The sequence below is a fragment of the Apteryx rowi genome, unplaced genomic scaffold (assembly GCF_003343035.1).
Source record: "Apteryx rowi isolate R43461 unplaced genomic scaffold, aptRow1 scaffold_116, whole genome shotgun sequence".
NCBI classification, from domain to species: domain Eukaryota; kingdom Metazoa; phylum Chordata; class Aves; order Apterygiformes; family Apterygidae; genus Apteryx; species Apteryx rowi.
The window spans coordinates 1217598-1232543 of record NW_020447375.1 but is presented as its reverse complement, the minus strand read 5'-3'; the positions used below and the strand labels follow the sequence as shown (position 1 = coordinate 1232543).

The 14946-nt window shown below is 44.8% G+C and overlaps 1 protein-coding gene across 2 annotated transcripts in view; it reads left to right on the top strand.

The window, feature by feature from the left end:
• The window catches only part of PCDH15 (protocadherin related 15), a 293502-nt gene that overhangs the window by 266419 nt on the left and 12137 nt on the right, over positions 1 to 14946 (top strand). Inside the window, exons 29-32 of one of the 2 annotated variants that reach the window (XM_026081033.1) lie at positions 4549 to 4767; positions 7433 to 7543; positions 12129 to 13538; positions 13570 to 13618. In XM_026081033.1, coding sequence (XP_025936818.1) covers positions 4549 to 4767; positions 7433 to 7543; positions 12129 to 13527 — 1729 coding nt within the window. In that variant the 3' untranslated portion in view covers positions 13528 to 13538; positions 13570 to 13618. Of the gene's footprint in view, positions 1 to 4548; positions 4768 to 7432; positions 7544 to 12128; positions 13539 to 13569; positions 13619 to 14946 lie in introns of those variants that run through there. The other variant, XM_026081044.1, reaches the window with a different exon arrangement.

Here is a 14946-nt window from a genome sequence, read left to right as displayed (position 1 = left end):
GCTTTTCCTGCAGTTGATAGAGGTCTGCTGGGGAAGCRTGGAAAGTTTCAGTTGCAGCACTTCAGTTTTCTCTAGAAGAACCCCACGTCCACTTACCGCCACAGAAATAGTCCTGCAAAATTGCTCTTCCTATGCTGTCCTGTGGATCAGAGCACGTGATGGGTTTGTACTCAGGGAAGACTAAAGCCAGCAGGAAGAGGACAGCTGCGCATCCCTGTTGGCTTGTGGGCATCTGCATGAGCTTTCTACCTAGATAGAAAATAAGGGTTTCGACCACTTTGCTACTGTTCCAGCAGTGTTGCTGGAGGAGCAGAAATCCAAGACAAATAGTCTTTGTAGGTACAACTCTGCGGTATGTGTGCAACACAGCTGATCCACCCAGGAGAAAGGAGGCTTGTAGCATGTGTGCGTGGAGCGCGCAGGTGGGATCTAAGGCATCCCGCATGCGCCACGCTCACTGCATGAGCAGCGTGCAGAAAACACATGCATAATCTACCCTGAGAAAATGCAGGCCAAGMCAGGGAAGCCTTAAATATCACTAAATCGTTCACCTCTGCTTTCCTTGGCTTTTTTCATCTACCGTGAATGGTCTTCAAATTGTTAGCGCTCTCAAGGTCAGAAGGACATTATCAGGCGGTATGCACAGCTTCAGGAAACTTAAGTGACCATGATGACAGTTGAAAATCCCGACACCCTTTTGCTCCTCACTTTGGACAGCACTTTGCAAATCTATTACCATCAGTGTATGAAGATGAACTAGTAACTGTGCACGTGGGCAATCACCTCTTTTAGGCCCGTAACAAGGATCTTTTTCTGATGCAAACTCTCTTCATGGACAGAAGATGGGGCCCTTTGAAAAATATAGCAATGTCTTTTTAGGGAGGTTTGTAAAATACACAGAAAAGAATAGAGATAGGTAAAAGCAATTTTTTTTTTCARACGTGAAGGGAAGGTTATTCATTTTGCAGGTTTGAAACTGTATAGGGTAATATTAGCTTAGAAGCAACCTCATTAGGATGCTCCGTGTGCCTGCATGCTCAGCTTTTTCTTCTTCTTTCCTTCTTCAAAAGCTTTTAAATATTTAAATCAGCAGAATCCTGGGGAATGCTCTCCTGRCTTTGGGGTAGAGGTGAATAAGTGTCAACTTAAAAGGGGAGAAGCGCAGAGAGAGTTTTGTAACTTGAAATCTGAAGTTAACAAGTTTTAGCTCACGAGTGGGTGAACCTCAAGAGATTTAGCTCAGCTCAGGCGCTTACCCAAATCTAAAAATAAAGCCATTCCTTCTGCAACCTTCTTTCCTGGAGTTTTGATCTTTAGAGGACTGGCTCTATCCTCTTGCTGCCCCGGTCACAAGAGACGGCAGTAACGGTTGTCCTCGCCCTGGAAAGAGATTGCCAAGAGTCACACCCATCCTTCTGCCGGCCAGGAGCCAGCTCAGGATCCTGGCAGAGATGGGATTAATAGGAGACAGTTTTGTTTAAAAGACTGGATATGATGGGGGAGAGGAGGGCAAGTCAGGAAGTCAGAGCCCACAATTTATAAAACTTGATCAGCAGAAAGGAATAGAAATGGGTTTAACCAAAGTATTTTCCAAGCGTTCCAAAAGTTTGCAATGTTTACAGAAGGGGGATTAGCCCATGGGTCCAGCCTGCAGAGCGGAGCCGGGAGAGAGGGAGGTATCGCCGGCGGCTCGACCCGCGTGCTGCTGGCAGCCAGGCACGGGCACAAGTTAGAACAGCCCCCGAAGCTGCTGAGCTTCAACCCGAGCTGGCTTAGATGGGACGGCCGAGACAGGTAATGCCCATCAGCATCCAAGGCAAGTYAACTCTCGCGACCACGCACGGGGTTGCATTTCTCCGTTCCTAGAACTAAACCCCCTTAAATCCAAACGGCGTCYGATCTCTTGCCATAGCTAACGTTTGAAGCTCCCGTGATCACCTCTGGGTAACCTTGGGCAGAAGCCAGGTACGGTTTTGGCAAATCCAGTATGTCAGGTCRTGTCCTACAGTAGTTTATTAAGAGATGCAAGGAAATACGACGTGCTCTGGATGTGCCGGACTTGATGCAGTTGTGCGCAACGACAGCACGTGCACAGGACTCACCGCAGGTCTCTTCTGRAGGAGCTGCCTGATGTCCAAAACTCCCCCAAAATGGCCTCAATCTCCACTGGAGCGGAAAACACCGCTTCTGATTTAGAAATCTTGGGCACACAGCAGCCCTAATTGCAGTGTCCACTGCCAGCTGAGGAAAACCCAAGTATCTCTTAAGAGATGCTGACTTTTACCTTTCTTGTTCTTTGTAAGACTGATATGCAGTCAGAGGTTCATGGTTCTCCTTAGGACACTTATGACTGTTCACATGACATCTTTATTAACCAGGGATCTGTCTGGTTACGCCAAAAAATGTGTCTGGATAGTAACTGTGTTAGTTAGTTCCTCCCTCTACCCCAAACTCTTAAAAAAAAAAAAAAGAAATTGAGGCCACTTAGATAGTATTATAGAGTAAAAAGATCAGTTGTCTTTTTTTTATCTTTTATGTGAAAGAGGGTTTGGTTTATTGGAGCATAAAAAGAAGTTGCATCCAGAAAATTTCTCTTGCATATATTTAAGTGGAAAGCATCCTCCATTTAAAAAAAAAAAAAAAAAAAAGCTTATGCAAGTCTGAGTCTTTTGCCCAATGTGTCATGTTTCGTCATGGAGAAAATGCGCATGGTTGAGTTATGAACCTGTTAAAATAAGGTTTGTCAAGAAAACGCTAGCAGAATTTTAACCGAGAGATTGTTAAAACCTTGCAGAGATTTAATGCTGTCCTAGCTGAATGCTCTCGAACGCCAACTCAAAGGACATCCAGCATGCACCAGTGACATCTAGTGTGCAACAAAAGGATTAGAGCTTYGTTTATACTCTAATTTTGCAAGCCATCATTGCAGATCTTTAAGTTGTGAAAAGGGATTTTTGCTCCATTACCCAGAAAATGTTTTGTGGAAGAAATCAAAGTCTTAGTTGTGAGTATTAGTAGAGCATAGTAATGCAGAAGAGAAAATATCTGTGAGGGGATCTTCTGCCCTAGCRAAGAACCAGCAGGACCCTCCTTCGTCCCAATGGGTGCCTCTCCCTTTGCTCTTTATGGCTAAGAGCCTATTACTTGGCACTGTGACATGGACAGCCCTCACATTAAAACTGATCCAAGAACGTTTTTCTCCTTTGGAAATGAAAACTTTAGCCAAAATATTTTGTCAGGAAAATTAAATAGTCTCACAAAGCAAGTTGCTGTAGCAAAAATACTGTTTTTTTACCAAAAAGTAGTCCAATAGGAAATTTTCAGTCACTTGGATTGTGTGGAAAATAAGATAATTTGGTTAGGGGTTTTTTTTTCAGGGAATGTTTCATTCCTTTGCTTGGTGATGATGWTGTTCAAGTCCTGATCTTAGGTGATGCAGTAGATTGGAAAATTAAATAGAAGATGGACGTTGCCGTAGATTGCAAGCAGTGACAACAGAATATGGTTTCTGATTAGTTTATACTCTAGGTCTTATGTCAGATCCAGTTCTGTCTTGCCAGTGTGCCTTGTGGGCCTGCTTAATACCAGTATTAATTCTTTTCCTTGCTCCCATCCTTTTGCGTCTCTCGGGAGTCTTGCCGCAGGTTGCACCTAAAAATTGCTACGATGGAGGGGATGCTATCACTGAAGGCAGTGAGCAAACTTCCTCGGCACTGTGCCAAAGCGTGTTCGAGAAGGCACATCCTTCTGATGTTCGCTGTCGTTGGAGAAGAGTTCATCTGGTCACGGTCCCTCTGTGTTTTCCTCTTGCCATCAAACAGTCTTGCCTAACAGAAGTCTTATTCAAATAATTCAATACCTAGTACCAACGTTGCAGTCTATTAAATYGGTAGAGGCCTGGAGGCTAACTAAACAGAGCAGAAGTGAGAACAAGGTTTGGAACTGATGCAGTTGGAGGATGGGGGATTAAAAGCATAATTTTCCCAAGTCCCCTTCTTCCTAATGTTGAAAGGAAGGTCATCAGGGAACACACTGTAGACCATCTCTCCAGCTGAAAAATTTCCCGAAGAAGCTGAGAAAAGCCCTCAAAAAAAAGATTTACTCCTTTTTAGAGTAGCATGGAGCTGGTCTGTAGGCGGGAGCAGCCTTTAGCAATGTGTGCAGGAGGGTTAGTTAATCCCCCGCAGCAGAGCACCGAAGGCAAACGCACGGCAAAAGCCAGCTTGCCGTGGTGCTCTTCCTTCGGTGCTCCTCATGGAGATGGGCTGGCCTACCCACAGCGCAGCATTGTCCGTGGCATGGAGAACTTGTTGCAGAAATGAGAAGGAACTTGAGTTCACCTCTCCTTTTTAGTGTTTAAACCATGTGCTAGTATTAAATACATCGGCGTGATCTTTGACATGGGGAGTATGAGGAATTTCTAATGTTCTAAAGCCCTTGAAGAAGAGGTAAGTGCTTTATCAGAACATAGCTATTAACCCGACCGAAGAGTAATTCAAGCAGAGTTAATGAACTTGGCTGTAATCGTTCTCTTTTGCGACGTTGAAGGTTCCTGGATGGCAAACTGCTGGATATCAACAAAGAGTTTCAGCCGTACCTGGGCCAAGGGGGACGCATCCTGGAGATCCGCATGCCAGACGTGGTAGCGAATGTCAAGAAGCAGGCCCAAGCCGTAGGCTACACGGAAGGTGCATTACTTGCTCTGGCTGTCATAATCATCCTTTGCTGTATGCCAGCTATTTTAATAGTTATGGTCAGCTACAGACAGTAAGTACTCCTACTCCTTTTCGTGATAGCCACATCGCTGTAGAGATGCTACATTGGAAAGTGTTCTTGTATTGCCAGTTTACATGCAGGAAAAATCTCTTTTAACGTCCATCTCGTTGCGATATGTAGCCAGTGCTCGGTGGGGGCTTTGCACGTGAAGAGAAGATGCACGGGAGGGGCATCTTTATGCGTTTTCCGAATTTATGAGGCAGTGACTGTTCTGCTTACGTGCTAAAATGCAAGACGTTTGAAATGCAAGCGTAGGTTCGGATATGAATTCCATGCAAAAAAAAATTGCTGATTCAATAGAAAAATCGGAAATTGTATTGTGTAGCTCAGACACAAAGTAAGAGGACTCGACTGTTCCAGGCGCGATTTAAACGGTGCCCGCGGCATTTCCCCTGCCTGCACCGCAAGTAGGAGCGAGTAAAGTCCCGCGGTACTCGTCGTTTAAAAGGCACGTCGCTGCGTGGGAAAAATAGCAGCCTGTGCAAGAGTCCTCCGCTTAGCGACATCAGAAAAATACCCAAATGTAGCCGTTTTTCAATGGTGAATGCTCGTGTCAGTAGATTGTATTTACATTCCAATTTCTCCAGACACCTCTTCACCTCTGTTGGTGCACCATTAGGTCAGAAAACAGCATCGATCTCTTTTTAAGAGTTTTCAGGGATCTGCCTAGCTTCGTTCCATCAAAAATCACATTTTTGTTGTCTAGAAGTATCGCTTGGAAGTCAGATTTATAACAGACCGTGGTGAATAAACTACGCTTTTGTGAAAAAAGAAAATATCAGCAAAAAGGACCAAAGAAAGCAAAAGGAATTTCAGCGCTAGTAAACACCAAAAGCTCTCGTGAGCCGTATGGAAAATTGGTCCGTTTTTGCATTACGGTCTTGTGCCCCTTTGCAAAAAGGGGCTTCAGTATTTTCCCCGATGCCAATCTCGGCAAGCCGGGTGCTCGAGTTTGCCCCTGCCTGCAGAGATTACAGCCGAATAAACGTAATCGTCGCGCTCGCTGCGCTTATAACGGAGCTGTTAAGATGTTCTCCCTATTAAAACTTTTTACTTGGAGTAGGTACGTTTTGCAGGGCTTTCCAGACTGCTGATCAGGTTGAGATCCAGTAAATTAATTTTACTTATTACTCTTTGTAAAAATGGTAGTTAAGTTAAATGAGTTTTCTCTTCAGGATAAAATTATCACTGTCAGAGTGCAGCACAGAGCCTGCATTTACGGCTTGTAAACAAGTCAGAAACGTTCATTATTCTTTTCCGCTAAATAGCATCTTTGAAATAACACTATCCAGTACAACCCCAGAAGCTAAGTGTAAATAATATATTATTTATTAATCACAGAAAACTGGCGTCTTCTAAATGGGAGCCAAAAGATAATTCGCCTTCACCGCGCAAGACGTTTTCTATAATGTTCTCTAAGTGCGTTAAAATGAGAAAACAGTTATAAAAATATGCCCCTAATACTCTACCTGTTAAATATTGCTAGATATAGTCACATTTTCCTGTCTTATTCTATTGTGTGTGGGTGGCAGGAGGTTTCTGTAAGCCTACAGCAGTTTTCCCTGCTGTCATTCACGTTGATGCTGGCTGCAAAATTGGTTCGAGAGTATCGCAAGCAGCAGCTAAAATACTGTTCGGTCCTGGAAATTACGACTTTTTAAGCATGCCATTAATTCTGTAATTTTATGTGTGCGATAATTAAGCAGCCTCTAGTTTATTACTGCTATTAGGTTCAGTGCTCAGGACCGTTGTTGTGACTGGAATGCATTTAACCTTCCTTTTTATCTCTTTGTCTTTTTTTTTTTGCATAACAAAACAGATTCAAAGAGTAAGTATTGACTTCCAGCTTTGTTTCTTGCATAGCAATGCCGACAGCTGAGCGGTCTTTCTTTTTAAGACGAAAGGGTGGTTGAAATGCAATAAGAAGTGACCTTCTGCAGCTTGTTCCTATTGCCTTGTGCAACTTGGTTTTTAAAAGTCTCTTTTATGACTATTTTGTGCATTTTTTATCGTATGCTAACACGCGAGAAAGATCTCGGGATGCAAGACGTAGCCTGTTTCCCGCAGAGGAAAAAAAAGAAATATTTTAGTGCGTATGGTTTTCCTCAAGCAACCAAGGGCACCTCCAGGCACGGAGGCTTCCTTAGGGGAAGGGTCAGGTATCGACCACGGTCACAAATGAAACCCGATGGACAGAGCTGCCGTGTCGCCTCGGTTTTCTTTTCTAGGTAGAAAATAGAAATTTCTTCGTGATGGTGAATTTGCACATGGGGAAAAAAATTGTTAAAAAAAAAAAAAAAAAAAAAAAACTTCCCATTGGAAAATTGTTCTTGGAGGCAGAAATTTTCCATGAAACTCGAACTCCTGATCAGTGCAGCGTAGCTGCTAGCACATGTGTTTTCCTGGGAAGTGCAGCATGTGGCAGCAATATACGGCCGGTCAGGGGGTTTCTGCCCAGCGTAGAGTGCTGGGAGTCGGCAAAGAAAAGCCAGAAAAAAATCCTCATGTTCCTGACTTTTCTCTTGAAGAAGACAAAAGATGGGAATGTTTTGAAAACTGTACGAAAATGCAAAAAAAAACCAGCGTCGCGCCTTGGCTTATGTTGAGTACGGACCGTTTCTAACGCATGTTTCTCCTTCCCCACGGTTCACCGAAGGCGCCAGGCCGAATGCGCGAAGACGGCGCGAATCCAGATGGCCTTGCCAGCGGGCAAACCGGCGAGCGCGGCCGCCAACAACCTCTACGAAGAGCTGGGCGACAGCACCATGTAAGTATTCCTCGCGATAGCCGAGCCCAAACGGCCGGGGCCGACGCCACCGTTGGCTTTCCGGGGCGGTATCGCTCCATCCGGTCCGAGTCGGAAAGGCTTTTCTTCGTTGACGGGATGTTTCACCAGGCGCTTGAGCTTCTCGCTCCAGCTTCAGCCCCATTGCAGCAAAAGCAAAGGGGATGGAAAAAGAAATTCAACCTGCTACCGTACAGGCGAATCTTGAACAGGTTTTAAGGTGGCCAAAAAACACGGCATGACCAGGTTGTGGTGGTTATGCTCTACTTTGATGCCTTCTCTAGAGCAACAGCCTACAGCAGGCTGCTGCTACCTTGACGAGCTGCTCCCAAACCCCCACTTGCTATAGTACGAAACGCTCTCCGGGGTATAGTGGGGTTTTTTTGTTTTTATTTTAAATTTGAAACTGTTTAAATATGGAAATTAAACATAAAGGAACTCTAAAACCAGAAAAAGCACCGGTGGTTCAATGAATACATCTTTTACCTATTATGCGCCCATAAAATATTAATATTGCAAAGCTGCCTACCTTCTCATGCTTCTGTGAATCCGAAGTTTATGGACTCCAACAACAATTTAACTCTCAGTATGAGAATATTGCAGCAGAGAACAGTCAATTAATTTGTACYATACTGGGGTTTTTTTTGCTTATAAGCACACCACGCTTGTTTGTCTATGTTTATGTTTTAAAACCAAGCAACACTAAGGAGCATAACATTCATAATGCATTTGGAGGTGGAGGGAGAGAGAGAGGAGATGTCTTGGTGGTGCTGCGGATTGCCTGACTTCTGCTCAGTCGTTATTTATTTTGCTCGGGGAGCTGAAGTTTTGCACGTTGAGTTTACAAAACATTTAGGCGGCACGGCGAAGCGCATCCCTGCCGCTTTAACTCCCGCAATCTCCGCGTTGCAATCCTTTGCCTCGAGTTTTCCTACGCGGGGGAGCTCTGCGTTCATCGCTGAAGCAAGAATAGCTTCCAGCTCCTCGTTTTCCTCCCGTGCCTTTGGAAATGATAGTGCTTGGGCGGGAAGGGAGGAAAACGGCATGTTTCCCAGGAATGCATAGTAGTATTTTGGATGGGAGCGCTTCTGGTTGTGAACCGCATGGGAATCCCGCGGGTACGCTTGCAAATACAGTGAAATACCTTGCTGGGTAGAGTCCCCGTTTCTTTTGCATTGGACTAAATTCCTACAGAAATTAATGAATGACTTCTAATTTTATTAGAAGTTATATAAAGCTGATTATCAGGGGGAAGCAGATGTCCTGTTGGATGAATCGGCATTCTCTGCTCTAATGAATGTCTTCTGCTAAACCCAGAACAAGCCTCCTTGTGCTGGGTTTGTGGCTGTGAAGATATTTTTGTTTTAGTACTGCAAGCTCTAGGTGCAAATTTACATATTCGCAATATTGACTTTGAGGAATGAGTGCTTTGATCTGTGACTATTTTGACTGGAAGTACAGATTTCACCCACCAAAAAAGATGCCGTACTTGGAGTACGTTCTCCCAGATGTCGTTGCATACGGCTGTTATCCGTCACTGATCAAACACCTATCAGTAAAAATCCTTTAAAAATGAATGAATATCCTTTAGGACTGTAATGAAAAACAATAGGCTGCGTTAAACATAGTTATGAATTGCCAAAGTTGTTCTGACAATTATTTGATTTTTGAGGCATTAGTATACCTGGCAAAACTATTCTTTGGGGAAACGCCTTTTTTAACATCGTGACTTTTAGTAGACTATTACCTGTCTTGAGTTGTCCTGAGAGAGTCATCTTTCATTTGCAGCGCTGCCTCGTGTCTTGTTTTCTTAATTTGGTGTTTATAGCAAACGAAATGGAACGAAGCTCCTTTGTTTTAAATCTGCCTTGTCTCATACTTTTCGTTTCTCTCTGTCTTTGGATACGTAGGCATCAGTAAGTAAGCTCATTTCGCTGTCTTAATATTTGTAGCTGATAGAAACACTAGCTAATTTTCCTTCCCTTACTTTCCATGAAACCTTGCCATCTGAAACCCATCTTTTCTTTCTCCATTGATCCCGTACAGGGAAGACATTTACTGCGAAGTTTCGATATCCGTGCGCCTCTTTTCCCTTTGGCAGAAAGGAGAGACGCAGCGTGGTTGCTGAACTTGAACGGTATTATTTCTAAGGCCCCGTAGTCCCAATGCCTGGAAAGCAACTCGGGGCTACGTGCACGCGCAGAGGTTTGCTTTCCGTTCGTTGAACTGAGATTTTGTAACTGGGTGTGAGCAAAATCCTCCTTATCTGCTCTTTATAATTCCTGATAAGGCTTCGGTTCAGTTCTTCTTTCAATTTGCAGATACACGGCTTCAAATTGATGAGCGATTATTTCTCCTTGGTTTAAAAACACCTATGCGTAAGCAGAAAAACTGTTTCAGGATAACTTCATCCTTCGCATGAAGCGAGGAAATAACTAGCTTGCTTTTTCCCCCCCCAAGCTTTTGAAATAATCCGTTCCAGTAGCACAAAGGTTATGTCGTCTTGCATGAGCTTTCTACTGGAGGGTTTCCTTCAAGTTCAGCATCATTCATTTCTCTCGGCTCTAGATATGACCCCTTCACAGCCTGAGGACGCTTGACCAAGCTCCAAGGGTGCCGCTCTAGAATAAAGAACTGCTGTTTTTAGTATCTAGATATTTAAATATCTTTTCTGCTCGTGCTAGGGAGTATTTAACTGCCGCAGATTAAGTTTTCAATAATTTACATTTACTTTAGTAATATTTCCTGAGATATGACCCCCAAAAAAGACAAAAATATCTGAATAATGGAACAATCTGGACCTGGAGGCCTAGAACTGCATCCCGCCACGCTCACGTCGTAGTTGAAAATGTTGCAGTTTTTTCCCCTAATCCTCCTGTTAATAATGCCTCGTCCCCCTTTTTTTTCCCCCTAAATTTAAAAGAATGTGAATCAAATTTTGGTAAAGCAAAGACTTAGAATTTTTAACTCAGACCGCTGTGAAACCCCTGGACCGCTCTAAGTTGCTGAAAATAGGTTTAGTGGCATTTGGATGGGGGGTTTTTTGTGTAGGTGTCATTACTGCTCATCCTGTACTTTAACTGCAGTTGCTTGACTGTAGAAAATTAGATAGGAAGGTTTTAAGCATGGCGTGCAAAACGCGGCGTGCCGGCGTTAGGTGCAGGTAGCGAATAGTTTTAAGGGAATTGTACCAGAGTTGGTAATTCCATCTTTATACCCTGCTATACCATCAGGTCCCCTTAGGCTGTCATATTCTTCCCGTAGTCTGCCTTACAGATATATTTAAAATATTGCAGACTGCTTTTAGCACGGATGTCGTCTTTCAAGGCTTTTTTTGTTAGTCCCTGTACTACACAGCACATGTGTTTAGTTACGATAAATCCGTGCAGGGCAGTGATGGGAATATGTTTTGATTCGGTCTCATTGTAGAAAAGGGGGATTTATCTCTTTGCCGGGATAAGGGTCTTATTTGCAGGAGTATCCAGACTTGGCCAGCATCTTAAACTTGTCACAGATGGAGTTAATTTTATTTTCAGCTCCAGGTGAGCATTATTTAGAATGAGGGTCGAGGGCATGCTTTTCTAGCAGGGGTGTCGATTTTAAAATAGGGTTTATTTTAAAATCTGCTCAGAAGTTTGTGGTATTAAAAGTGTTTGAGGAAGATAGGCTAACGGGGCATTCAAAGGTGCTAGGGAGACTCCAGGTCACGGTGAGACATCCTGCTTTTTGAGCCAAATTTCAGCATGACCTAGCTGCGTGGGTTTATTGTTTGGAGTAACGTGGTGCACAGACGGAATTCACCCATGTACTGATACTTGTATATTTTGCATGAATATGAGTATCGTATATGTAAAAAACCAATGCCTCGCTTGGCAGTGCTTTAAAAATCGGTCTTAGGAGAACGCCTGGGTGTGCCTGGTGGCGCCTTGGACTTCTCCTGGGGCCGCGATTTCGGGCTCCACGCCTGCTCGGATAGCAGTTCTGCTTTGGGGAGCAACCTAGGGCCGGTCCTTAAAATGCAATGCAAGGCACACTTAAAGGTTGCATAGTGATGCATAATTATTATGAGATGCAAGAGACTCCTTAAGTTAAAAATCCTTGCGAATATGCTGTGTTGGCTGCGTGCAGAACTTTGTAGTGCCGCTGCCACTTGAATGGTGGAAAACCAATTATATACGACCGTGTTAGCTCACAGGAAAACTGTGTAGCGTAACTGTGTCACCAGAGAGACAAGATACAGGGTTCACTGCTACTTTTGAAATTTAAGGTTGGTTTTTAAGGAGAGGGGAACAATTTCTGAACTTTCTGAATAGCTGAAAACCTGTTTTAACTTCTTCAAACAAGAAGCTTTTCGTCCTCCTCCTGTCCTTCTCCCCTAAAGAAGATATGAAAGTAAATGTCTTGCCCGGTAGTCTAGTAAATGTGGTCTTTCTGTTGGCTAGTAGTAGCTTGCTAGAAGTGATGTTATGGTGCTGATTCATACCATAAGTTCTTCTTTTTTTCTCTCTCATGAAAATCTATGTCCATGCATGTTTCCTTACATGTGATTATCTTCTTTTCTTTCAAGTCTTTTTCTTCTCTACCATTTCCAACAAAGCAGGGGAAAAAAGTCAGTCTTAGAAGAAGGAGACCGTCAGAGAGTTATAAGCAGCTTTGCTTCCCGCGCTATTGAGGCTCACAAGCAATCTCATGTCAATGGATCCCTGAACAATAAGCTCCCCAAATCTTCAAGTAACATTACTTTTTTATCCGATGAGAACCCGTTAACTACTCGAAACCCGCTGTATGTCGAAGGTGTCGCGCCAAGTCCCGCCGCTGCTGGGGTGCTGCGGAAAAGAAGCGATATGCTCGATACTCTCTCTCCTAGAAGATTGGTCTTGAAAGACGCCTCTTTGGGAGGCAGTCACCGTGCATGGACGCTACCGGCTCACGTTAACCAGAGACACGGGCCTGGTTGTCTAAGCAGGCCGGTTATTATGGATCCCGTTCAGTGGCAACAGGAAAGACTCCGGGCAGAGAACGAAGGAACTGCGAATCCGCCTAGCAGGGCTGACGTTAGCAGCCCGGTTTTCCGAGATGTAATTGGCCCCGGCTTAACGGTGAAGGAGAAGGCGAGACAGTTTGAGCAGCAGGCTTTGCAGGAGATGAAGCAAGTGAAATTTCCCGATGCAAAATCTTTCCGGTCGCCGACCCACGGCAGCAGTTACCAAGAAGGAGAGAACGTGCTAGAGCAGTCTCCTAAAAGCGTGGTGGCTTCTCCTTGCCTTCGCCCTCCTCTGGCCTCTCCAGCGTCTTGCCTGCGAGTAGTTGAGCCGGAGCCTTCCACAGTCCCCTCTGTAATCATCACTCTCCACGACTGTCCTGAAGAACTTTCTCCTCCGCCAACTCGCAAGCCGACTCCTCCGTCTTTTAGGATAAAGAAATCAGTTTGCCAAAGTTTTCTCGCTCCTCAGACCAAAGGAGAAGTTATAGAAAGCATTCCAGACCCGCCTAAAATCCCCCCACCCCCACCGCCACTCCTGTCACCTCCACCTCCATCCCCTCCTCTGCTGCCACCACCACCACCACCACCTCCTTCGTCTCCTCCCAAGGTTTCTCTTTCTCTTTCTTCTTCTTCTTCTCCATCTCCTCTTAGCACCCAGCACCTCTCCCCTGCAAAGCATTCCAAATCCCCTGCCAAACAGCCAGCCGTACCGCCAGCGGCCCCCGTGCCAGCGCCGGCTCCTCGTAGGGAGCTCAAAGGCATCCTTAAAAACATTCAGAACCTAGCAGCCATTGAGAAGTCCGTGGCCAACATGTACAGTCAGATAGACAAAACCCACGTGCTGCCCAAGCCCGTGGCGAAGCTTAAGCCGGCCGCGCCGCCGGAGCCGCCCGCGGCCAAGCCCGGCCAGCAGAACGGCGACTTGAGCCGCGTGGTGGAGGAGCTGGAGAAGCGGTTCCCGTCCCAGTTGACCGCCCTGTAGCACGCGTGTGCGTGCGCGCCGCCGGGTGCTTCCCGCCCGTAGCCTTTTGAGCGAGGCGACTCCAACGCAGCGCATGGTATCTGCCCCCGGCAGGCCACGAATTCCGACTTTTTTTCCCCCCCCCATCTCTCTCTGCCGTATCTCACTCCTGATACTAAAATTGAGACGTTAGCTGTTCACTCGGACATTTGCGATATATAATCGTTTCACGAGCTGTGCTCTCGGCGCTCTGCCGTGATGCTGGTTCTTAGTCCGCTTGTCAAAAATTTTGGTGGGGAGAAGTGTCTGTTTTTTAGCCAAGGCTCGGTCAGAGAAGACAGAGCTTCTGGTCACTAGTGCTTTACACTAAGCAGCCGTCACTGTAGCTCCTATCGGTAAGCGGAGTGATTTCTCTGCGGCTGCAACGGGAATCCCTTGCTGTGCCCGTAAAAGGCACCGCGCGGGAGGAGTCTTGCTGTCAAACATTGGATGTCAAAGCAAGCGAGCGCGCGCAGTACGCAGGCTCGGCGAGAGCGAGCCGACGGTATTGCAAGAACGCGTTACTCGGCGGGAGAGGACGCGCTGGCCTGCTACGCGCTGGCACGCTTGCTTGCAGCTCGCGTTTGCGTCTCGAAGTCAGATGAAGGTTTCTCTCTTGATTTATAAACCCTGCTGTCTTCCCCTCCTCTTACCCGTGTTATGCCTTCTGTTGCATTTTTTTTTTTATATTGTAACTGCATGTTAAGAGTTTTTAATTTTGTAAATGATTTAATGCAAAAAAAAAAAGCATACGTTTGTCTTTTTTTATTTTGCACGTTCACGTTGTTGACGTACCTCTTTAGCTTTCACGCTGGTTTGCCATGAGCTTTACAGCCCAAACATTTTGCTTCTCTTGAGATGTAATAAAGTCACTCTGATTAGTGTCACCACGTGGAGGTTTTTCAAGTGCTTGTAAAAATCCATGTAATATGGATTTACTTGCTGGCTGTTTTGCTCGCATTCATCTAAATCAGCCCTGTACATTAAATATGTTAATTATGCTAAATTAGCTTGTCCTTTGAAACAAATGGTAAGTAAAAGAAGTTTTGGTGTTTAAAGGAACGTCAGCTTAGTTCGACCTGCAAGTTTCCTTTCAGTCTTTTACCAAATTCAAAATAGCCGTGTTTAAAATAACACAATGAAATAACAATAAAAATAATGTATATATTGGGAGAGGCAGATGTTACAGAATGAATAGAAAAAAAAACTACCTAAAAACCAGTTCAGTATCAGATGTTATGATTCTGAGCAAAAAGGTAATTAATTATTTATCGGCCTGTCTAGAGATACTCATTATTTGCACTGTGCTTGGCATTTTTTTTCTTTCCCTCTTCTTCCCTCTTCTCTTCCCTCTTCTCTTCCCTCTTCTCTTCCCTCTTCTCTTCCCTCTTCTCTTCCCTC